The 25,048-nt window shown below is 40.3% G+C and overlaps 1 protein-coding gene across 9 annotated transcripts in view; it reads left to right on the top strand.

Annotated features, from left to right (window-relative positions):
* Window positions 1–25,048, top strand: part of CTNND2 (catenin delta 2) — a 694,166-nt gene that overhangs the window by 630,944 nt on the left and 38,174 nt on the right. For all 9 annotated transcript variants that reach the window (XM_075417107.1, XM_075417104.1, XM_075417100.1 and 6 more), the window contains one exon: window positions 22,210–22,420. In XM_075417107.1, coding sequence (XP_075273222.1) covers window positions 22,210–22,420 — 211 coding nt within the window. The remainder of the gene's footprint in view (window positions 1–22,209; window positions 22,421–25,048) is intronic.

Here is a 25,048-nt window from a genome sequence, read left to right as displayed (position 1 = left end):
TACTTTGAGGTTCCTGTCCGGATGTCCATCTGAATAGGAGTCCTGCCCCGCAGTATATTGACCACTCCTCCCAACATCGTATTGTCCACAGTCTTTCTGAAAATGCTTTCTACCCTGTCATTCAGGTTGTTCATGAAGATGTTAAACAGTATTGCCCCCAGTTATCACCACTTGTGGGACCACCACTAGTAACCGTCAGCCACTTGCATTTTGTACTGACAATCATCACCTTAAGAGCCCAGCAGTCCAGCCAGTTTTCCACCCACCATATCATGCACTTATCTGGTCAAAATCTCAGTGACAATGCTTTAGTGAGTAAGAAGTGAGTAAGCTGCCATGTTTGTTATTTCAAGCCGTGCAGAGCAAACTCTGTAATTCCTAAATTAGATGTGGATAAACACAATTTAAATGTGTTCAACTCAGTGATGTCATTGCATATACTTAAGTTACTTCAGGACAAGGTTCACCAAATTTTAAGCCACAATTTCAATGTGGTAATGTAGAATGACCAGGGTCAAATCACCTTATTGTGGAATCAAGGCCATTATAGGATAATTGTCACTAAATTCACTTAGACACAGAAGTTTGCTTTCTTTATCAGAGAGGGAGTTACACAAATAGCTCAAAATGCTGTGCTTTCAGTAAGGCACTGCACTTGCAGATTTTAAAAGGGAAATATTGTGTTATGTCTTTACCTTTGTCTTTGGAATTGGTTACTTTAAAACCAGTGGAAATTAATGTAGCTTCCCTAGTGTTCAGTAGTGATGCCTATTATTAAACTAATCTTAGTAATCACATGTAGGCTGATAGATTCTGATCTGATCCGATGTATAACTCAATTATATAGCAACAACATGAATTCTAAGTTATTGCAGATACATGGAAAAAAATGGTTGTTGTAAGAAATGTAGTCACAAACACTCTTATGACCAAAATTGTTTTCATTCTCTCCTTTATTGTAACTTTCTTCAACTTCACCTCTGTACATCGTCTGCAAAATTACCCCCATGTTAAACTGACACAGAGTGTCTTTTACTTAATCTTTATGTAGATGAATATATACACACAAAATATATATGTGTGTGTTTGTAGATATGTATGTTGGTTTTAATCCGACCTTTTACCTACACCAAAGAGGAAGAAGTTTGTTGGCAAGTACACATGCCCATAAGAAGTACTCCATTCATTTAAAAAATACATATTGTGGCCCACAATTGGAACAACCAGAATAAGATCTTCTAGCTGTCAGCTTAATCTTGTTCTCATGGAAGCTAAAAGGAATTTTTCCATCAAATCCCTGAGAAGCAGGATTCAGGATTCAACTCAGAGTAACAAAGCAGCATTGCTGAGGTAGCGTGAGTAGGCTACATAGGTGCTAATCATCACAACAATGTTAAATGCTGATGAGGTCTACGTTATATTTCAGTGAGTGAAGTATGAGAGCAGGGAATGTGAAACTGGTTTTTGCTGTGTTAATAGCATCTGGGTAAAATTTTTAGGTGCTTGATGGTGAGTTAAGAACTGAATTTCTGTTTCAGTTGTAGGCTCTAAGCAACTGTTTTAAAGGGACTAGTTATCTGTTTTGAAAAATGGAGTTGGATGCCAGTTCAGTTATTTTGGTCCTTTGGAAATGTTGCACTTTTCCCACAAAGTGTATTTCATGGAAATAAATGCATACTAAACTATTAGATTACATGAAACAGTTCCTTTTTTTAAGAGTGGAATTTCTGTTTTCACTCTAAAAGTATTGATTCTCAACGGATTGATTTAGCGTGTTTAGGAAATTACAGTTCCCTCACCTTAGGCGTGGTAACTCACCCCAAGGCAGTCAGTGGCAGAAGATATTTCTGCTCCTAGGCTCCCTCCAGCCTCTCATTAACACATCACATCTACAGTCAAACCACTTGTGTGAGTCAGCACTGCCCCGACTTACCCTTCAAAATGAGCTGGGTGAGCAAAAAAGTACTCTTTCCTGTTACAGACAAAGTTTTGTTAAACAGAACAAACTCAAACAAGTCCCATGAGCAGCCAGCATGAGGGATGGAAAACTGACTTGGCCCAGTAGGACTTGTGAGCCTCAAAATGTGGTCATTAGCTTACAAACTTCCACTGTTGCATACTGGATGGCTGCTCATGCTCTGAAGATTGTTTTATTTTGTTAGAATCCAGCCACTGTGAGTCCTACCATAGTATTACTGCACAATTACTACAAACCCTCCCTCCCCTCTCCTCCCTCCCACCTAAAAAAAAACAGTTTTGGTAATTCCTTCATGTCTTTGCTACAAAAATAGAATAATAAAACAGATAAGCTGCATCCTTCAGCCAGACAAAAGCAGACTCCTTTGGAATATGAGGGTATCAGATAGGCTGGCAAGCCAGCATGTATAATTTCGCTATATAGTTATTAAATCTTCAGCAGTTAAAGTGTTATCCTCTGTTGTACAATACTGTACTGCAATGCCTAAATCAAACACCAAAGAAAAGGGCATGTCTGCTTCTCTCTTGTGAGCCACTAACAATCCGAGATACCGAATACATCACGAGCAAAGCCTTTGAGATGGGGGTTCTGAGGATGGATTTTGGTGCATTAACCACTGTAGTTAAATCCATTCTTCTGCCTTGGGACTGAGTATGTATATGCCTTATACTGAAGAGCTCAGCCTCTTCCTAGGGAGACTGAAATTCATCTCATTCACTTGTAGCCCTATTTAACCATCTTTCATTTTCCGGGACTTTTCTGATAAGCTATCCTCAGCTTACAGAAACTTCAAAGCTGAGGCAAAGTTATTAAAACAGAAAGAAAAAAGAACTGCACCTTTAGTCGAGCTTCAAACAAGACAAAAATTGATTAAGAGTCAGAGATCAGCTTGGTTGTAACCATTTCCACATCCTTATGGAAACCAAATGTTCTCTCTTTCATTACCCTTTTTATTCTCAAATCTACTTAAAACTTAAGAGATCAGTTACTATTAGCCTGGCATTATTAATAAGTCACTGCAATTAGTGATTTGTTGTAGAGTTGCCACTGAAGTAAACAAAGAGAATAAAATGGTTTAGAAGGCAAACACAAGAAAATCACATCTAGAAGTTGGAAGAGTTAATTTCTTCTCCAGGTTTGTTCAGGCTTCTTGAGCTAGTCATTGGCCTGTCTGGCCGTGGTTTCCTTAACTGCAAATGAATAATCACATGTGTCTTTGTCATTGTCAGGGACAATTAATGTGCAGAAAATGCCTAGAGATCATCAACTGTAAAAGGCATTATAAGAAGCGAATCATTATTACAAAATTGATGGAAGTACTTTCAGAAGCAGTGGTACTAATCTGAAAGCTAGGATGACATGAGCTTTCTTTATTACCAGTCCTGGGACACGGCCTAGATTAGAATGGAGCGGGAGCTCAGGAGAAGGCGTCCAAGGTAAGCAGTACACACCCTGATCTTGCTGCAAGGAGCAGTGCTGTGGAGTGTTGGCCCTTCAGCGTGTGCCTAACTTGCAGGGTAGGTGAGTCAGAGCGGGCGCTTACTCCACCTGGCAATGGCAGCAGCTGACCTGGAAGCTGTGATTGCCAAGTGACCAGAAGGTGGTGAACAAAGAGGAAGAATATCCCCTGGATTGTGAAGAGGAGTTGAAAAAGATGTCTCTGCTTTTTCCTTCTCCTGATCCAGAAGGAAAGGGAGCAGACAACAGGGAGAGTGAGAAAAGGAAGATGGTGATCAAATGAACTTGTGCAATTGTGTAGTTTGAAAATGTGAGGAAAACAGAGATTCAGAGACCTGGATCTGGTGACTCAGGTTGCTGAATCTGCCATTTCTCTCATCTCACTTTGCTCCTCTTCTTGGACTTCTTTATCTTTTCTTGCAAGTACCAGTAAGTTAAGCGATTCATTCATTTTTCAGGATCATGTTGCATTACGTTCCAACCAGTGTATTGCCCTCATTCACAAGCTAAGAGGGTACTTCATCTAAGGAGTATATTTACAGGGCCCTGGAACCACAGAGACTTCAAGTGAAGGTCTGAAATCATTCTGATCCTGAAGAGGATGAAGAGTATTATTGAAAGCAGCTCTCATACTTTGATCGCAGAAGTTCTGAAAATGAGCCGTCTGCGCAGGTTCCTGCCAGCCATCATTCTGAGCCCACTAAACGAATACATTCACAGAATAAGCTGAATTTCACTAATTACACTAAGGGGAAACCAACTGATGCTGAATCACTGGACAGGCCTGTCAATGAAAAGCACTGTGAGCCAATCCGTCGAGTTACAACTCCTCCTCCTGCTCCTTCAGTACAGTGTACACACCCTCAATCAATTAATAGTCCTGTCGTATCTCTTCCAGCACATCACAAGTCTGCACTTTCTGAAGTTAACTCTGTGTCTGTCCCTCCTCCACCTCAGAATAAGCCAGCAGTTTTCAGATGCTCTAGAGAGGACACTGTGCAGTCCACTTTTCATCATCAGAAAAGCTTCCCTGACAAAGGCCTCATCAAAGGAACTGAATAGATTGAGAAAACAGTCAATCCTTCTTACAACTGCTTTACAATAAAACCTTACACAAGTGCTGCAGGGCCCTTTGAGAGCAAGTTTGAAAGTCTTAAACTCAACCATAATCTCGTGACAAATGAAGCTCAACGTAAACCAGAGCTGCCATCAAAATCTCCAAATTCTCGTCAATTTTGAAAATACACAGCTCATTGCAGCCTCCTGAGTTTGACATTGGGTTGGATACCTTCACTGTACAGGTTCGACAACCCTATATATCAAACAAATAATGCTGTGCCTAAAGCCATTCCTGTAAGCCCATCAGCGCTTGAGCATGAGAAGGAAGACAACAGACACACAGCTGCAGCCATAGCAAGAGTTGTATTTAACAGCAATGGCAGTGTATTGAGCTCCATAGAGACCGGAGTTGGTATTTTTATACCACAAGGAGCCATTCTGGAGGGAACAGAGCAGGAATTATGTTTCAAAGTCTGCAGACTCAAGAGTATGCTTCCACCTTTAGACAAAGAGAATGGGGAAACACGTCTTAGCCCTTTGGTAACGTGTGGGCCTCATGGACTAAAATTCCTGAAGCCAGCGGAGCTACGCCTGCCGTATTGTGACCCCAAAACCTGGCAGAGCAAGTTTCTTCCTGGGAATTCAGACTGTCTTGTTGGAGAAAACCGTGTCTCAGTCCTAACTGACCATTTATAAATATTAAGTTAGCTGACAGAGTAACTAATGTGAACCTGAGATGGACCTTAATTGTAAACTGAACCACTCTATTTCAGCCCAGAAAGAGAAGCTTGGAAGTGTAAATTCAGAAACCACAAAAAATACCAGCTGAATCATTCCTTTAAAATCTTCTGACTTTGGATACTTGACTCAGTTTCTTTAAGTAGACCATATGTAGACCTCATCCTGAATACGCAATAGGGCCATAAGTTCAGGGACCCTATTTCTTCAGTCTTGTCTTCATGATCTGCAGTCTCCAATAGAAGCATTCTCTGCCATATATCTAGTCATTCATGGAGACGATCAGTAAGAATGATGCCACTGCAGTACAGTACCACAAAGAAGACAGCATTGTACATGGTTTGCAGATTGAAGAGGGGTAGTTAGAGTAGCTGAATGTATTATTGAAGCTGAGTTAGCAGTCAGTTTGATCTGTCTTCCTAGCTATTCTTGTTACTTTCATTTGGACTCATTCTAGTTGGTCCATATCTTTCCTGAAGTTCAATATTCAGACTGTATTGCTCCTCTTCTTGGACTTCAGACTGTAGTTATTGCATTCTTCCATAGGCTTTGCACAGAGGAAGATATTATCTGTATGTTCTGCCAGGAATAATTGTTACTAGACTGCTGTATAGCTGTCTTTCTCACAGCAAACTATCTTGTAGCACGTGCCTGTCTCATGATCCTCTCAGGCTTCCGGATCGTTTTCTGCAGAATTATTACTCAGAGGTTGTTCTTCATTCTGTATTTCTACAGATCATCATCTCCTGCCTGTGCATAATATTATCCATTTGTCTTTAATGAATTCCGTACTCTAAGCAAGATAAGTGAATTCTAAACCAGTCCTCAAACACTTTTCAGCCCCTGTCCTTCTCTCTTTCACCATCCATACCACTGACTGTGACACTGGATATAGACCCAGGGTAGAAGATTGTCTGCAGAACGTGCTTCATGCGTTTTCTGCAGAATTCATATGATACGTGCTTCTATTTCAATGACGAACCGTTGGTAACTGTTCTGAGTAGCACCATCCAAACATTTGTCATCCTATTTGCAGCAGTTTCTGTTAGGTTTCTCATGAGAGTGTTAATGTGAGACTACTCTTGTAGGCTTTACTGATGTCAAGTGAGACAAGCTTTTCCTCCATGAGACCTTCTGCTACAGGATATTTTCTTTTAACTGCAAAATGCACAAATATACCATATTTTACTGCTGTATTTGCATTTTATAAGTTGCAAAGTACCAACAGATTACCAAAAAAAAAATGCCTTTTGGAACCTTATGAGGGACCCTGTGTTACTGCTGTCATGACTGAATATTCTGCTCTTCATTTCTGAGTTCCTTCTGTAGTGTTCTTCATTCCTGCAGGCTGCATGTCTGCAAGGGTAAAGGCCAACATCATGAGAGTAAACTGCAGCTCCTCTAACAGCGCATTCCTCCCAGGAACGTACTCTTATGCCCACTTTTGTCCCAGATTACAAAATGTTTGTAAAGTAGCATCAAGTTTCAACTGCCATGGCAAAAGAAAAGAAGCATAGGTTTTCGGGATAGCTAAAACACTGATTAATTAAAAATCTTAATGTACTAGTGGTTTCTGTTGAAGATTTGGGTTTTAAAGGCATCTGCAGCTGTGTAGTAGTATGTGCGTGTACCAATACAGAGAAACCATCTTAATTTCCATTCCTGTTCTATCACTAAATACCTATTTTCTTCTCTGTATTAGCTAATCTTTCCACTTGCGTACTGTTGCTGCATTTATCTCCCAGAATATATCCATATCAGAAACAATGCAGTCCATTCTGGTCTTTATGTAGGCAAAATTCTGTTTCAGAATTTTACTGGGAGAAGAGATAAACATGCGTGTGCACACATGAAAAGACACATTCATCATATTTATGTATTCCATTATGAACAGTAGCCTTTTTAGCAGGAGAGCAGCAAAGGGACTATATGTGCCATCCAGTGTATTACGTCAACTATATCGGATATAATACGTGAATTTTTGAAACAGTCATCTTCTATTGACACGTAGTTGTCTGTTGTGATGTTTTTGCATTGCGTTGGTTTTGCATTTGCTTTGGGCAGAGACAAACTCCAGATGTCCTTTCCAACCTCAGTTATTCTGATTCTAGATGTAATTATGAAATATACTTCATATTAATATAAACATTTTTTCATGTGAATCTAAAACCAAATACTTCTATGAATTATGAGCAGAGCATTGTCTGACTCAGTCTGTGAAAGGAAAAATAATTTCAGGACAGAGAGAATTTGAACACAAATGACAGATTTATCTACTTTAATTTGTTTTCAGAAGAGGATTTCATAGCTCAGAAGTGGGCCAGGTTCCAAGATGTTCTCCAGGCTGTTTACTTTTAATATTTGAAATAAATATATACTGAGGATGTATTGCAGACATTTTCAAAGTTAAGAATATGCATGTCAGTAAATCTGGAAGCTAAGAAACATCCAACAGAATATCACGTAATTGGTAAGAGTGTGCTTTGTATTAATGATTTTTAAAGAATGTTTTCAGTGTGGTTTGTCTGCTATAAATTTTGTACAACACGACTGCAAATATTTTTCTATTGCTGATTATATTAGATAAGGAGCTCATGTTTAAAGGAATGCGTGGCTGCACGACACTGCTGTTAACTGCGTCTCACTCAGCTGATATGCGAATACTAACATTCTCTCTCCTTCCCACATTTTTTTCACAAAATTTTTATTTATCTGAGTGGATTTTTTTTGAAGAGTAGGGCTATGATATTTAACATCCATTGAGTTTAGTGACACCATTTAAACAGAATATTTAGCATAATTGTGAAAGGGAAAACCAGTGCCATTTGCTAGTGCATTGCATCAGATCCATCACTATCCTCCAGCTGCTTTACACTGGATTTGATTCATAGGCAGGAATTTTAATTGGGTGTTTCTGCTAAGTCAAATAAATGGGGAACGAGCTGGTGCTGCAGAAATACCATGGCTAATGGGAGCAAAATCTTTAATTTTCTCGCATAGCGAAGACTAATGTTTGCTTGAGACAGTGATAAATGAAGCCTTACCTGACTGCTCCTGCTCAGTTTTATTAGAGCAAGATCATGCCAAAAAAACTAGGGTTTCTTTTTTGACAATTATAAGTATTTTTGAGGCAATTTATTGTCTTCTTTTACGACATTGTTCGCTATTGTTTTTTGTTAGGGGCTCTGACTTTATGTTTGTGATATGAGGGTCAAGGATTAGAGGTTGGGGTTGGGGTGTTAATGGCCAGGCTCTTTCCCCGGGGCTCTGCCTGCCTCCTGGCCCAGGCGCCGGACAGCTGGGGTGAACGTGCCGGGCCAAGGAGACCTTGGGCTTAGGTCTTGGGCACCTGCACAATGGGTAGGGCAAGAGGGTTGGGCTCGCCGTTTGGGGTGAGGGATTAGGTTTTGGGGTTAGAGAGGGCTTTGGGCGAGGGCTGGGGGTTGTGCCAAGGGCTGGTGGTAAGCGGTTAGGGTGTGGGTTGGGGGGTTGAGTCGGGAGCAGCAGCGAGGGTAGGGTTACAGTTAGGGGCAGCAATTTAAGGCTAGCAACCAGAGCAATGGTGGGGGGGTAAGATAAAGGGTTAGGGTTTTGGTCTTTGGCTTTGCAATAGGGCTTGGTGTTAGGGATTAGAGGAGGGTGCTGGGGTAAGGGTTAGAGGTCAGGTTACGAGGGCTCAGGGTTAGTGGCCAGAGTTAGAGCAAGGACCTAAAAGATGTGGTGTCACTGTACTGACTACATTGCCACCACTTTAATTGCCAAAAAAAATCTAACAAAATCCATGAGTCAGCAGCATGCCCAAGCAGCGAAACGGGCCAACGGCCTCCTGGGCTGCGTTAGGAGTGTTACCAGCAGGTCAATGGAGGTGATCATTCCCCTCTCCTCAGCACTGACGAGGGCACACCTGGAGTACTGGGTCCAGTTCTGGGGCTCTCCAGTGCAAGAGTGGCATGGACATAGTGCAGAAAGTCCAGTGCAGGGCCTCAAGGATGATTATGAAGCTGGAACATCTCTCCTGTGAGGAGAGGCTGAGAGGGCAGGGGCTGTTCAGCCTGGAGAGGGGGAGGCTCATAGGGATCTTAACCATGTGTCTAAACGCCTGATGGGAGGGTGTGAAGGGGACAGAGCCAGACTCTTCTTGGTGGTGCCCAGTGACAGGACAAGGGGTCACGGGCACAAAATGAAATACAGGAAATTCCATACAAATATAAGAAAACACCAAGCTGATCCTACTTTGAGCAGAGGAGTTGGACTGGATGATCTCTAGAGGATCATGACAAACTCAAGTGTTCTATGATTTATAAGGAAATTATTTGCATCAATTTTTGTTTAATTTTTGCTACCAGAAGTAACAAGGTCCATGATCAAGCATGAGAAAACACCAAGCTGACCATACTTTGAGCAAAGTGGTTGGACTAGATGGTGTCTAGAGGATCGTGACAAACTCAAGAGCTCTCTGATTTATAAGGAAATTATTTGCATCAATTTTTGTTTGATTTTTGCTACCAGAAGTAACAAGGCCCACGGTCAAGCATGACTAAGCTAGGCACCTTATTCACGTATGGTTGCACCTCAGTTTTATACATTTAGCCCTTTGGGGAACAGGAGCAGGGGTGGGCTAGTCTTTTTAACATAGGTAACTTAGTCTTTTATTTAATTAGTGAATGACTCTGTTAGTTTATCCTTGCATTTTATTCAAGACAAAGGCTCTGAATTTGCTTTTCTTCTCAAAATCATGAGAAGTCCTCTGCAATCCTGAGGAAGAGAAAAAAGCTTCTAGTCCAAGTTTACAGATTTTGCAGCATGAAGCAGTAATTCAGCTCTGTGTACCAAAAGAATATGCAGTGGTGGTGTTCAGAGTTCACCTGCTGTTTGGTGTATCTGATGTGCAACATGAGGAAAATGAATTGCCTCGTTACTTACTCCTCTCAGGAGAAAAGTTACAGGATCTCTTAGATTGTGTGCTACTTGGAGTGCTCTTAAAGTGATATGTTTTATACATTATTTGGATTTCATAACTCAGGATTATTCTAGGAAATAATCAGAGTGCTAATTTTAATTAGAGAGAAATGCATACTATTAGCATGAGTATATGCAAAGTCATATATTTGTGTGCAAAATCTTTCAAGGTGACACTGAAAACAACGGTTGCTCTCACAAAGGGAACATGGTATTCTGCAAATTTAATTTGTCATTTGCAGTGGAGCAGCCTATGAAGAAGTAGTTTACCTTTGGTAATAGTCCTCTGAATCTTCTGTGGTTAGGAGGCCAGTGTTGTATCTGACATCTCGCTCTTCTGTTTGACTGAAAGCATTTCTTTTGCTGCTTTGCTTTTTTGTTGTTGTTGTTAAGTCAAATCTTTTCAAGCACTTCAAACCTGCTCTCCCTTCCTTCCCTTGTAGTGCAGAGTGTAGTTTATATTCTGCCGTGTCACAGGGAAGTAGCGAAGCTGCTGAGTACCTGTACAATTTTCATTCTGACTCCGCCCTAGTCTTTCAGGGCACTCTGATCATTTAGAATAAGGCACATGGAGCCAGCAAGCCGGCGACTCTCTGGCATATTCTTCTTTTCCCCTTCTTTTCTGGAGAGAGGAGAAGAGTTTTGGAAGACTTGCCCAATTCTTCCCCTCTTTCAGAGTATCAGGGATAGCCAACGTTGCAGAGGTCTGAGAGAGATGAAGGATCCAAGAGGTTATGGTCTTTGCCTTAAGCAGATGTCCTCTGTCCAACTTGATCTTCAAAAAGGAGATCAAGTCTAGCATAGTAGGTCTGGTGTGTGGACTCTCTGACTCTTGACATGTGGGCAATTGCATTGCCATGGAGGTAAGAGAGGAAATTCAGTGAGTGCACAGTCCTGAGAATAACTCCCTCAGTCCTGAGTAACTCCCTCCGTGTGTTACCGGATGTAGGTGAGCAGCTGTGACTCAGGTTAAAAAAGCAGTAATTTAGTGACACTGGGCAAGCTCATGTCTAGAGGATGTCCAGAGGCAAGATTTCTTTGAGGGCCACTAGAGAAAAGATTTGATCAGCTACTAGCCTAAAGATGCCACCTGGAGCTGTTACCTTGAAAGAACCATTAAAAACGATTTTAGCTTTCCATTGACACCTAAGTCCCAGATGATCCAAAATCCTCTGTTCTACGACAACCAAGAAATGTTATGGGAAATGTAAAAATTAGTCATGTTGTGGTAGAAAAAAAATAATACAATATACATTAGTTAAGGAAGTTTATCAGATGCATTTTTGCCCTTCCCATGAGAACACAAAGCTTATTTTAACTCTGCACCATATCCTTGCTTACATACCTACTGTATTCAGGCCTTAAATTATAGTAGCTCCGGGTGAATTGAAATATAAAACTGCAACATAATTTGCTCTTTTCCAGTGACTGTGTTGCTAAGATTACAAAGCACTCTGTCGAGAACAGGTATTAAACTGAGTCAGAACATTAGTATTATCTGCAAAATGGATTGACCTCTAAAAAACACCTAGTAAAACTGACTACCTGTGCGCTTTCTGCATGACCAGTCTGAGAGACCCCATTTCTACTAAAGGTGCTTATAACTTCATTATTACAGCAGACATTTGTATGGTCTGTTGTAGTTGCACTGATGCATTAGCAGTTCGACAGATGGACACTGTGTCTTGACGAGGTCTTTGCTAACAATTCCAAATTGCAGAAAAAAAGCAAATACTGTATTATATTCTTACCCTTTCATGGATAAATTGTCTTTGAAATTGTTAAAAATACTTTTTAAACAGCACTTTTTCTGTTGCTGTTCTTTTACTTGTTCTTTTTCTTTTCTCTTCTGTACTTCTCCCAAACATTGACATCTCTGAACTTGGTGTATGGTTTCACTGAGCCTTAGATACTAACCAGGATTTTGTTATTGAATATAAATTTTTTTTATTGTATGATGCATAATAAAGCAACGTGAAATACTGATACAAATCCTCAGTATTGTTGTTTTGCAGTCATGCACAGATGAATTCTCTTAACTGCTCCATGTAGAGTTTTTGTGGTGATGACTTAAGAAATGTTTGAATGTTAACAGTTCGTAAGGAATATATGAACGTTGCAGTATGACCCGGAGTGGTTTTAGTATTTGTTGGAGGAGTTGTTTTCAAAAGACACTATAACTTTACCGAGATTTATATTTACTGAACTAGCACATTTACATCTATGCATTTTATTTAATCTTTAAAAACAGAATATATCATGAGGATCCATTTTGGTTTCATTTCTCTTAATATTTTAATGTACATCTCTACGCATAAGAATTTTTGTGCATTTCACCATGATATAGTCGTAACTGCATATAAGAGCATGCAAAAATAATCAGTCTTTTGGACCATACAGTGGGGACAAATTTGTTCATGAGTTTCAGGCAATATTATAAAACAAGTGAAGAAGAAGAAAAATAGTAGCAAATAAACAACAATTGCTTCATGGACAGTTAAAGCAGGATAATGTCTAGTTGCAATACAGTCTGGCTACATCAGTCTGCTGTCAGAATCTTGTTCTGTTTTGGACACAAAGTGAAAACCGAAGTAGAGAAGAAAAGCTGCTTCTTTATGAAACCAATTTAATACCTTCTGACGTTGGTAGACAGACTCGTTAATTTCAGTGGGTGTTGGATCAGGGCACAGATCTTGAAGCTTAAACTTATTTTTCAAAAAAAAAATAGATTACATTCTTATTTCTTCATTATGGCCTAATTTAAAGTCCCTTGAATGAGACTATTAACAAAATATTATCCTATCTCAGAAAATAATGCAGATAAAACTCAAATTTCACTCAACGCTCACATAGCACTTTTCCTCTTCAAAGCACTTCAGAAACACTGATTAATCATAACATTAATTAAATGACTATATTTTTTAAAATTCAGCCTTCCAAAAGCTCTGTTCTCTGCAGGGAGCAGGGGAGAGGATAGCAAGGGACTAAAACCAGCTCCAGTAATCAGAAAACTTAGCCTGCAGCAATTAAGCTGAGGAATCACTTCCCTTTGCAGAATCCTTTCTACCGTGGGCTAGTGGAAAGATAAAAGGAGAGATGATAGTGCAGTCTAAACGAGAAATAGATCTCTTGGTAAGTAAAGGAGCTGATTAGTTAGATACATTTGCAGTACCTGAGTCAAGAGGTATGCTAACAACTCTTTGTGTGCCTTTACTAGTTTGTATACCTGGCAGGAAATGTAAACAAAATTAATTAAAAAGGAAATTACTTGAGTCATTGTTCTCATGGACTCCATCCATTCTGGATATAGAACCCAAGCATGCAAGATCGAATTCCTTGAATCCAAGAAAAATGAAGCCTAGGTCTGTCGGTTTTGTTCCCAGCCAACCTACCAAAGCTAAGACTGCAAGGAAGACAGCCAAAGCCACCAAAATCCTTTTTTCTGGCCAGGAGAGGGGGAATAACAGAAGAGCAGTAATATCTGTGGGTTTGTGACAGTTTATCTTAAAAATTGCTGCTTCCTTTGCTGCTGAGGATGACAAATAGAAGCTTACTGCTGGAGATTTTTCTCCTTCTGTGGACCCAGTAGTTGTTTGGCATATCAGGTCAACAAATAATTAGGCAGGTCAAGCTGTATTTGAATTGTCTCATTTTTATAGTCCCAGTGTGGGTGAGAGAGTCAACAAATTAACACTTATACGTGTTCCCAAATTCATCTTCCAAAGCCATGTTGCAAGTCAGAGAATGCACTTTGAGATGGGCTGCCCGTGCCTGATGGTTGGTTCGCCTCTCCAGCAAGAGAGGGGACATAGATTGCTCAGCTGATCTATGGATTAACATTCAAAATAGAAGCCATCCACTATGCTGAGTGAGAGGTGCTGTGAAGAAACAGAAACTCCATTTGGCCATGGTACCCATAAATCCATTTCTGTACTAGTTTTCTGGCTGTTCTGCTGCAAACATCTACTCCCTCAAAGGAGAGCTAGTTCCTGAGAAATGCACTTTTTTGTGGCAGCATGCATCGCATGACAACTGCCAAAATGGAGCCAGCTGAAGTGCTTCTGACTGCAAAGTGTAGGCATGGATCTAGCCTTAAAGGACATGTTGGGACAGATAAGCTGTATGAATTAGCAGTTTATGACCAGCCAAAGAGTCCTGGAAGTTCTTTAATCTCTAGGTCTTAAGACAACTGCTAATATAAAGCCTGAATATCTGCAGTCTTGCGGTGTGAGAGAAAGGCAGAATACGAAGGTATTCTATTGAGAGAGGAGTAAAATCAGTATTAGGAGTAACAATAGATTAAGTAAATAGCTGCCGGTGGAGTTGAGATATACAAGAGAGACAACAATAGTACAAGAGCAATAGCTTTTAAACACACCAGTATTTTCAAATCTAAAATCTATGCTTTCAAGCTAGCTAAAATTTCCTTCAGAACATTAAAGAGCAGGAGCCAGGTGGGGGGTCATGGACGTACAGGGGTGTGACAAAAACAGGATCTAGCTGAGCATCAGACTGAAGGTGTTCAAACCGACATGAGGAGAGAATGGAAAAGCCTGGCAGACAGGGCAGATGCAGAGATACATGCTTAAATATCAGGTAGGCAAGAGATGGCAGAGGAACATGAAAGCTTAGTGGTTAAGACCCAAAGGGCTGAAGGGGTACAGCTGAAGGAAGAAGAAATATCAGTCATGTAGCAGAGGGGACAGGAGGCAGCCCTGAGAAGGAGAGTTGACAGCAAGAAAAATGGTGCGCCAGAGGGAGGCAGGAAATACGTGAAATGGAAAGTTGCATTTCTGGAAGCAGAGAAACTAAAGGAGGAAGGAAGCTGAGTTAAAATGCTGCTACAGGAAAGAAAGCCTACGAAGGACCATGGATCTGAGAAAGCAGTTTGCTGAAAAGCAGTGATTGCATTGCACCCAGTTGTCATTTTCCATGGCATATTCAGGGTGAAAATACCAAAATACTTCCCTTTTGTCTTTGTCTAGCTTCTGTACAGGGTGCTCTCCCACCCCTGTTACGGCTGTGCCCCTTGACATTCCTAGTTCTCCTTATGCCATACCTTTCCTTTGCAAAATAGAGAATCAGCTTCTTTAAACTTTTTAAAAAGACAAAAGCTTCGATATTGGTTACTTTTTTAGATATTTGATTCTTTTACAAGCACATCTCAATTGGCGTTGGCAACATGGATATTGCTGGTTCACGTACTTTCATCTTTCTATGAAAGTTTGAGGGTTTCTTCCCTGAAACTGTAAAAGAGGACTGCTCCTGCTCCCTGTAGGGCTTTATATGCTACACTACCTGTGGCTGAATTTTTTTCTTGATAAAAAAGATTTTAAAAAAAGAAAACCAATGAATGGCACGTCACATACAATGCATCAGGGAAGATATTGTTCTCTTTGTCATGGTCCATACCGAATACCAATCTTATATCTTGAAATCTTGCTGCCTGTCATCAGAGGTGGTGGAAAAGTGAAAAATATGTATCATTTTTCTGAGGGGAAGAAGGAATCTGAGACCTCCACCTGATCTTTAGTTCTGTCTCAGCAGCCGTCAGTAAAGTGCACCAGGGTGCTTGGGGGCAAGGGAGGGCTTATGTGTGTAACATTTTTTATTCTGTCTTCTCCAAAAAATAATTTATCTTCACAGAGTCTTAAAATTTAAGTTCAAATAAACCTGAAAGGAGGTGAAATCCAGCATTGTTCTCTAGCTCAAAGCACTCATTATCCTAACTTAATTGGCAGGCTAAGCTTAATGTAAAGCAGCTAAAGCAGTGGCTCCAGCCCCCAAGTTTTGAGCTGCTTATTCAAACCAGTCTAAGCTAACTCATCACTCATTCCCTTACAAATGATTGAACTGAGATGACAGTTTTTTGGATAGGGATAATTGTAGTACTATAGCAAATCAACATTATGTAGTGAAATGTCTTTATATGCATTCATGCTGAAGTGCCAGAGATTGTGAATGTTCGTGCACATCCCCAACGTTAGAAGGAAAAGGATTTGGGTACCTAAAAAACATTTTTGGCCAAACATTGGGAGTGAGATGCAGGTGCCTAAAGATAAGCATTAAACATTAAAGACCATAGGGCATCATACCTTGTCTTCAACTGCTTTTTCAGAAGGCCATGTATCTCACATAGGTCTACTAACTCTGTGCAGACATCTCTGGTATCTAAGGGCATTTGAAACTGCGTTAGCCCCTTATGTATGGACACATGAATTGCCCCCTACATGCCTAAAAAATGGTTTTAGCTTTCCTTTTACACCTAAATCCAAAATTGATCCAAAATCCTCTGTTCTCTGACAGTTGCTCAAAGTGGTGCAGCCCGTGGTTTTTAGGTGCATGCTTTTCAATCCTATTGCTGAGGTTTTATTTTGCTTGCCTTATCTAATACTACTTCATGCACAGTGGTCTCAGGAACTTGAAGCTGTTCTACTGCGATGAGCAACTTCACAGACCTTTACCTAGCACTGGTCAGGCCATGAGGGTTTGACAGGAGCCACTGCATTTGAGTTGCATAAATTTTCCCTGTCAACAGCTTAAGTCGTGTCAAACCAGAAGTCACCAAAGGGAAGAGACAGTTGCTGTACACAAAGTGGTGTGACTTACAGTTCCTTTATATGCAATGTACGGTGCAACTGGCAATGCTAGAGACTGTATTGTGGATAGGGGTGGATAGAAAAGTCACTGGCTCAGTGGTTGTGGTGGAAGGCCTGTCTAGAAGTAGTCATGTCATTCAGTGCTGAGGAAGAGGACATTAAACTTTGGCTAATCACCCTTATTTCACTTTGTGCTGCTTTGTCTTCTGAAACAGAATCATAGAATCATTAAGGTTGGAAAAGACCTCTAAGATCATCAAGTCCAACTGTCAACCCATCACCACCGTGCCTGCTAAATCACGTCCTGAAGTGCCACATCTACACGTTTTTTTAACACCTCCAGGGATGGCGACTCCACCACTTCCCTGGGCAGCTCGGTCCAATGCCTGACCACTCTTTCAGTAAAGAAATGTTTCCTAATATCCAGTCTAAACTTCCCCTGACACAAGGGGTCCTCCTTTCTAAACATAGTCACATCAGCTAGGTCATGTATTGTCCTTGAGTCACCTGCACCCTTCCTGGTGCTCCTGAAAGTCTGAGGAGTGTCATGTCATCATGTGATGAATGCGTTCTAACTTATTAGAATAACAGTTGAATACACTGACTCATGATCAAAATTTGTTCCATCCAAATTAAGTAGTCAGCTTTGGCACATTTCTTAAATAATGATTGAAAGTAATCATAAAATCTCTCCCAGTCATATTCTTTCTGAAAACGCTGTGAAATACTGAAATTGAATGGTCTTAAAAACACACAGTGATGAAAATGCACAAAGACGTGTATGTCTGGAATTGAAGTAGAGCGCACATGTTCAAGAGAACAGAATTTACATACATTGTGACATACAGACATTGATAGTTCTGGGATAGGGTATCTGTAGCATTACAACAAAATTAGGTGGCATTTTGCTATTTTTATATTATCTGGGTACAAGATGTGAATTAATGGGTATCTTTGAGGGGGAAAAATGGTGATTTTTTTGTACTTCTGTTAGAACAAGCTCTACCTCTAGGACAGGGTTCTTAGTTTGAATTAAGATCTGTTAGAGGTTTCTTGTGTTTTCAGTAGCTTAATTTTCCTAGTCTTGTTCTCTCAAACTAGGAACCGTGCCACAACTGTTTAATGAATGTGCCAGTGTGTCAAAGTCATTCTTCAGAGATGAGTGAAAATGGAAATGAAGTCAATGGGGTTACATCAGCAGTGAATTTGTCTCAAGGCAATAGCAGGGAAATATTTCTGGAAGTGGAACCTTATCTGTGATAGTTTTGCTCCTGTTAAATCTTCCAGAAGAATAGTTTGCTGTATGGTTTTGCTCTGGAGGCAGAATCTTTCTTAGGACAGCTATCAATTTGTACCTATGAATGAAAAAGGTTCCTGGATTAATGGAGGCATGTACTAAGGTGCTTGCTAATGAGACTTTATCATGCAAAGGAAAAGATGTTAAATCTGCATTGTTGAAGTGTTTAGTAAACAAACCTTATCATCTTACAGTCAAAGACTGAGTGTACAGTGATAGATGACTCCTACTCTCAATATAAAACAGTGATAAAAGTCTTATCTTAGAAAAGTAACTTCAAAATGTATATTATCAGAAAAATACTGTCCCAAACACCTACAGGACAACCCCTTTCCTGTGGCACTGCCCCCACGTTACGGCTATTTAACGTCTTCCTGCCTTTACAAGTGAATGAAATGAATATGATTTCTTTTTTCCTTGTCAAGCTGGTGATTATGTTTAATCATATTCTGTAAATCCTCTTTATAAAGCAGCAAATCAGTTTTGGGTCTTACAGTTGCTCAAATAAATAATTTATTTGTAGATCAAAGCAGTTCTGTATGAACCCTAAGAAAAATGAACAATGCTGTTTATTTTTAATACGATTCTCACACGCAACCTCCTCCCTTCCCAGGCCCCTCAGCAGTTCTCACTTCCTCAGCTCAGGGAGACTTCTTGAGCTACAAGTTGAGTTCCCCAGCCTTCCTAGCAGTAGTGCTAGATGAAACTTTGCTGGCATTACAAGACTAGTTTCCATTTCTGTGTTTCAGTCTGCCCTCAGAAGAGGTTCTTAATGTCGACAAAATAATTTGAAATGCAAACGCTCTGCAGGTTAACACTCACTAATCCAAAGTCGAGGATCGCTGATGAGATTTTAGGTCTACAAAATGCGCTGTGAGTCTTCTGGCAATTTCTGTCCGAAGGCTAAATTAGATGCAATCCGTAGGGGAAAAACCCCAAAACACCCAGAATATATTTTAGTTTAAATACGCAACTGATTGAGAATTGAGTAGTATTATTGAGCTGGAATTACTACAGCCGCTCAGAATAAGGGATGCTGTACTGTCTCGTTGTTACACATTGCCTGTAAGATGCCTGCTTTACTGTTTTGAAGTATCTTAATACTGATTTGATCTTCTCATGCCTAACTTAGCTGTGTGCACAGCAGAAATAATAGAACTGTTGAGCATGAACATGTCCAGAATGCTTATAACATGCTTGGACTGTGTTTATTTTACTTTTCCTACTGAGCTTTTCCTGATAGCTCCAAAGCCTTTGTTTATTGTAAGAAGCATCTTATGTGTCTGGGCATGTGTACTGGCATGAATGCCATTGCCTGGAATAGTAGGCCAGCTCGGAGAAAGAAATCCGCTTGGGGCAGCCATCCAGATTTCCTTATACCCAGTGCTAAGGGACACGGTCTTTGGCTGCTAATGGAAAGATCGCTGTCATCTGGTTCCACAAGAGGACTGAGGTGGTGGTACAGAAGGAAAAAAGAACTTTACAGAATCACAGAATGTTAGGGGTTGGAAGGGACCTCTGTGGGTTATCTGGTCCAACCCTCCTGCCGAAGCAGGGTCACCTACAGCAGGCTGCACAGGACCTTGTCCAGGCGGGTCTTGAATATCTCCAGAGAAGGAGACTCCACAACCTCCCTGGGCAGCCTGTTCCAGTGCTCTGTCACCCTCAGAGGGAAGAAGTTCTTCCTCATGTTCAGACGGAACTTCCTGTGCTTCAGTTTGTGCCCATTGCCCCTTGTCCTGTAGCTGGGCACTACTGAAAAGAGTTTGGCCCCATCTTCCTGACACCTGCCCTTGAGATATTTATAAATATATATTAGGTCCTCTCACAGCCTTCTCTTCTTCAGGCTGAACAAGCCCAGCTCCCTCAGCCTCTCCTCGTACGAGAGATGCTCCAGTCCCCTCATCATCCTCGTAGCCCTCCACTGGACTCTCTCCAGCAGCTCCTCATCTTTCTTGAAGTGGGGAGCCCAGAACTGGACAGAGTACTCCAGATGGGGTGTGCAGGCTAAAGCAGAAAGTCTCACTGATCTGATTTATCTGCTTGTACTTAGTCCTAACCCATGGCGGACATGGCGTTAGAAGAGCAAAAGCTACAGCAAATCATGGTTTATTTTATTTTTTTGATACACAAGGTTAATTTACTGTGTGCTACAGACTGAAGTAATCGCCATAAGCGATAAGCAACTATTAATGTGTTCATGTTACATAGAACAAACAGATGCAGATGTAAATAGCATGTCAGGCTGTTCTTGAATGGTGTCCCATATATGTGTGGGGAAAAAATGTTTTCAGTTTGCTCAAACAAACCATTTCTGAAAGAGAAAGTGATCTTAACATCTGTACTACATCTGATATTAATAATAGTGTTGAAACAGTAATAATGCAAATGACCTATTAAATATTAAGTACAAAGAAATAAAAATGTTTGAGGACAAGATTTGTATTTGTATTGAGCGCACCAGTAAGATTCAAATCCTACCGCACACATTTTATTGGTAATGTTATGCTTTTTATTATCAGGAATGTTTTTACATGATATAGAGTGAGTAGTTTCCAAGATCTCGCATTACCACAAAATCTATTTGATAACCTGTAACATTTGAGTACAGAGATTCTAGTTTTTATGTGTACGATGTATATTCTGTTCCAAAAGACTGGCTGTATTTCTACCACAGCAGGCAAAATTGTAAGAGATAAAAATAGTTTAACATTTGATAGTTAAGAGATGTGATTTTCCTCTTACCTCTGCTTTCAAATATGGACACATACTACTGAATTTATGAATTCAGAAGTAAGATTTTTAATGAGTACCCATAAATACTAATTGATCAGAGCTCTTAGTTATCAAAAAATCTGATTAAATTATCATATTATATACAATAATCATACCTGATTATTTCATTCATAAAATATGATGTAGATTAGATTACTATTTATTTTTCCCAATTTTCCTGTCCTTTTAGTCCTGTGTGATACACTCTCATGGTGATTGCTGCATGCAAATTCCTAGCACAGCTGCACTGTAGCCGATTCAGAGTTGTTTCACTGACCTCAGCAACAACTTCATCAGGCCCTTGCCCTCTCTGATCTTGTCTTCATTGCGTTGAAGGACTGAGCTCCCATTTTACTGTAATAGTGAACCCCTAAAACTGATGTGAGGCTTCTCGTATATCTGTGCCAGTGCTAACCCTGCCCTACACTTATATATATTTACAGTTACATTTATACTATATATATATGTATAAATTCTCAGAAGCTGCTCTTATGTTATTTTCACAAGCACTACATGACTTTCAGCACAATTATGCAAAAAAACACAACTTGTTCATTTAAACGTGAAAAAAGTTATAATAATCAACAGAATGTCATTTTCATGTCTTCAGTGTGACTGTTTTAAAAATTTGTTGCACCCTTAATTTTAGGAGATTTTAATTCTGGAAGGTGGTGTTATATAAAATAATCTCTAAAAACTTGACAGGAATAGATGTCAGAAAGGCTTCCTTTCTGGTCAGTACCATGCATGCGACTAAGGATATGTGTAAGAGTGCAGTGTCATCTCTGAGCACTGGATAAGTAATAAAGTCGTAGAAACACTAATAAACCCAGTTAAATTACTGCATGAAGTATAGAATTAACCTTGTTCAATGAAACTGGTCCTTCAGGGAATACTTTTTCACAAGTAAAAAAGTCATTGGTTTTGCATTCGCTGTAGCGTTTTTAATGACTGATGCACATTTTATATGTGGTAACTTGAGTTGTGAGTTGTGTGATGGGAGATGAGGACTTGCCAAGCTCTGGAAGTTGTGGTATTCAGGTTGTCTTTGTACATATACTTGGCCTGTTCTATAACCATTTCATTCTGGTAAGGGCATGATGTAGCCCATATCTGAAGTCTCAAGCTGGTGTAATATGGAAACATTCGAAGTCCCTAACATGTAAAATGCTTGAACATGTAATCATATAAATGTGGCTTGCTCCAAAATAGTATCAGTAGTCAATTAGATTACATGCAGTGATGCAAATGGTGCTAATAGTCTTGCGTGTTTTCCCTGTACTTCTTCTCCATCACCCTTTGTTACTGTATCTTCTGAATTCTCCCTTCATTTTCTTTCAACAAAGGCAAGTATGCCATGAGGGATCTGGTCCACCGACTGCCAGGCGCTAACAGCAGCAACAGCTCAGCGAGCAAGGCCATGTCTGATGACACCGTTACTGCCATTTGCTGCACTCTGCATGAAGTCATCACTAAAAACATGGAGAATGCCAAGGCCTTACGAGACGCAGGCGGCATTGAGAAACTGGTTGGCATATCTAAGAGTAAAGGAGACAAGTATGTTTTGCAAATCACCTTGCACCTTTTTTAACATCTCCAGTAGTTATTACTAGTCCTGAATGTGTTTGCCTCCTCTGTGAAATTGTGAGTTGAATTCTTTAATTTCATCAGAAATCACATGCCCAGTGTGAAAGGTGACAAGAAACAGACGATACCAATAGCAAAAGTCTCTTCTGTGGTTTATTTTTGAGGTACCGTCAGCAGTGCATAGAGTGCACTGCACATGGAGTTTAAGGAAGAGTAATTATCTACAGTAACTGCTACCTCTAAGCACTTCCAGAAGATCCTGATAAACGTTAGGGACCAGAGCTGTTGGACTGCACCCTGCAGAAGGGGTGGCATGCAGGTGGAGGGATCCTGTGAAAGGAAGGGACCTCACCGCAGCTCTGTTACTGCTCCTCGTGGTCTGGGAGCGAAGGCTGTAAAGTCGCTGTCCCTCTTCACAGCACCCATTTCCCTGCCACCTGCTTGCTGGTAAGGTGGGGCATAGTAGAAAAATGGATCCGTGGATTTTCCCAGCACCATGCTTCTGAGAGAGCATTAGGATAGCTGCAGGCTACCTTTTGAGGCACCAAAACATGCAAAAATTTTAGACACGCCTGTGACATTTTCAGGGCAGCTATGGTTTCATCTTCTCTGTTTTCCTATGTACGCACTCTTCATGAAGAGTTCAATCTTTGTCCTTCTTTCGCCTAAAACAGATAGCCTGATTCTCATATTTGTCAGCCTGCAGAAGTGTAGTGCAATGGGACTATGGCAGTTTGAAAACCAAAAGCCTTCACTGTAGTGTACAAAACCCATCAGCCCACCTACTCGAAGCTGTCATCACACAGCCTACTGCAGCATCAGAGCTCTAGAAGAGCCCCACATAGCCAGGCCACAACCTGAAGGAAAGATTTGTGCACCCTACAGTTGGTGAGAACTTATGCTCGCCTATGTGATCGGAGCATTGCCAGTAGAATTCAATGGCATTTCTTCTCCTCTGTTGTCACCCTTTTCATATCAAATTCATTTTTGAAACATTGTCACATTTTAATTGTAAGGGGTAAAGAGTAGTAGCGTAACAAACTATGTGATTCCAGTTGTGGGAGCTCCCCATGCTCTGCCGATTTATTTACATTTGTAATTTTTCTATTATTAATATTTAATCTATTTCAATTTTTAATTTATATTTTCCAGATCAAATATACTGATATTGCAAGCAGGTTCATTTCCATTTCTCTTAAGTTGAACATATCTTTCCTCAGAATAATGCATTTGTCTACCTGCTCATTATCTGGTGGGGATTATAAACACCCGTTGAGTCTGAAATTTTCAAAGTATCATGGCCAGTTTTAGGAGGATCAAAGGGTATAATTCCCTGTCTAAGTATCCCTCATAACTTTGAAAGACATATCTGTGTTGAATGAAAGTATTTAGCCCAGGTAGTGTCGAGTAATTCCAAACCGCTCTCCCAAATCATGATATGTATTGCTGTTCGCAAGTACTTTGAATTATGATCCTGTTATTGCTGTTACAGGTTACAGAGTCCTAGAACAAGAAAACCTGTCAATTCACAGTGCTACAAAAGCTTATCTTAAATGAAAGTTTCATTTTTCAACTTTCAGAAATGTTAGTATTGTGCACCGTTGCTTTGGTTTGGTTTCTTATAGGTAATCCATTGTTTAAAAATCAGAACTGCTGGTTGTTGGACTGATAGGAAATTCTGGCAGGCTCACTTTAATACAATAGAACACTTCAATATTAATTTATCTTGTCCAGTATGAAATGTCTGCTTCTACAAGTGCAGGATGCTAGCCTGGCCATGCATCCTGGTATGTGTCAGTGCCAGGAGTGTGGGGCTGGCCCCGACAGCCTTTGGAACATGCCCAGGGCTTGAGCACTTTCCCTGTACGACAGCACAAGAGAGCTGATGTTTGGTCATAAGGCCATACTGGCCAAGCCCATACTGGCTTCGCATAGTTCCTGTTTGTCCTCAGTATGGTTGGTACAGTTATTTTTCTGGTTACTCCATGCTACCAGCACCCCAATAGCCAGTACAGCTGGGAGTATAATAAAGAAAACTATGTTTGAAAGGGTTTATCAAATTCCTGTTTATTCACCAGTTACCCACCTCCTGCTGTACTCTGGGTGAGTAATGGAGGAAAAGGAAAAAAAAGGCACCAGATAAATTACTAGGAAAATACTGTGTAAGTAAATTGTATCGTTTGTGTCATGAACATTGCTTGAGTGTCAGCCTACCAGGGATCCCTCTTACAGGTCACAGGATGCCCCACAGCCTGACCCCTGAGAAGACTTCCTGCCCAAGCCAGTAACATATGCTGCTGGTTTTCTCGTTTCTCTTTGGTTTTGCAATCCATATGCCTTTTCTGAGTGAAACAGGAATCACCTCAGATACTGCCCTGAACTCCAGCAATCCTTACTCCAGACTTTGGCCGTCATTTTTTATTTGACCCTTATTGATTGAGCTCAATATTCTCTCATTTTTAATTTTTTTTTTTACATTTTTTTTTAAGTTACCTATCCCAAGAGGAATATATAATTCCAACTGATTGTAGCAATAGTTTAGAGCTTCTTTCAAAACCTTTCTGAAGAGAAAGTCCATGTGAAGTTATATATGGTTTT

Source organism: Opisthocomus hoazin, chromosome 3, assembly GCF_030867145.1.
Source record: "Opisthocomus hoazin isolate bOpiHoa1 chromosome 3, bOpiHoa1.hap1, whole genome shotgun sequence".
Taxonomy (NCBI): Eukaryota; Metazoa; Chordata; class Aves; order Opisthocomiformes; family Opisthocomidae; genus Opisthocomus; species Opisthocomus hoazin.
The sequence above is the reverse complement of the archived record's forward strand: the minus strand, read 5'-3'. Positions and strand labels throughout refer to the sequence as shown.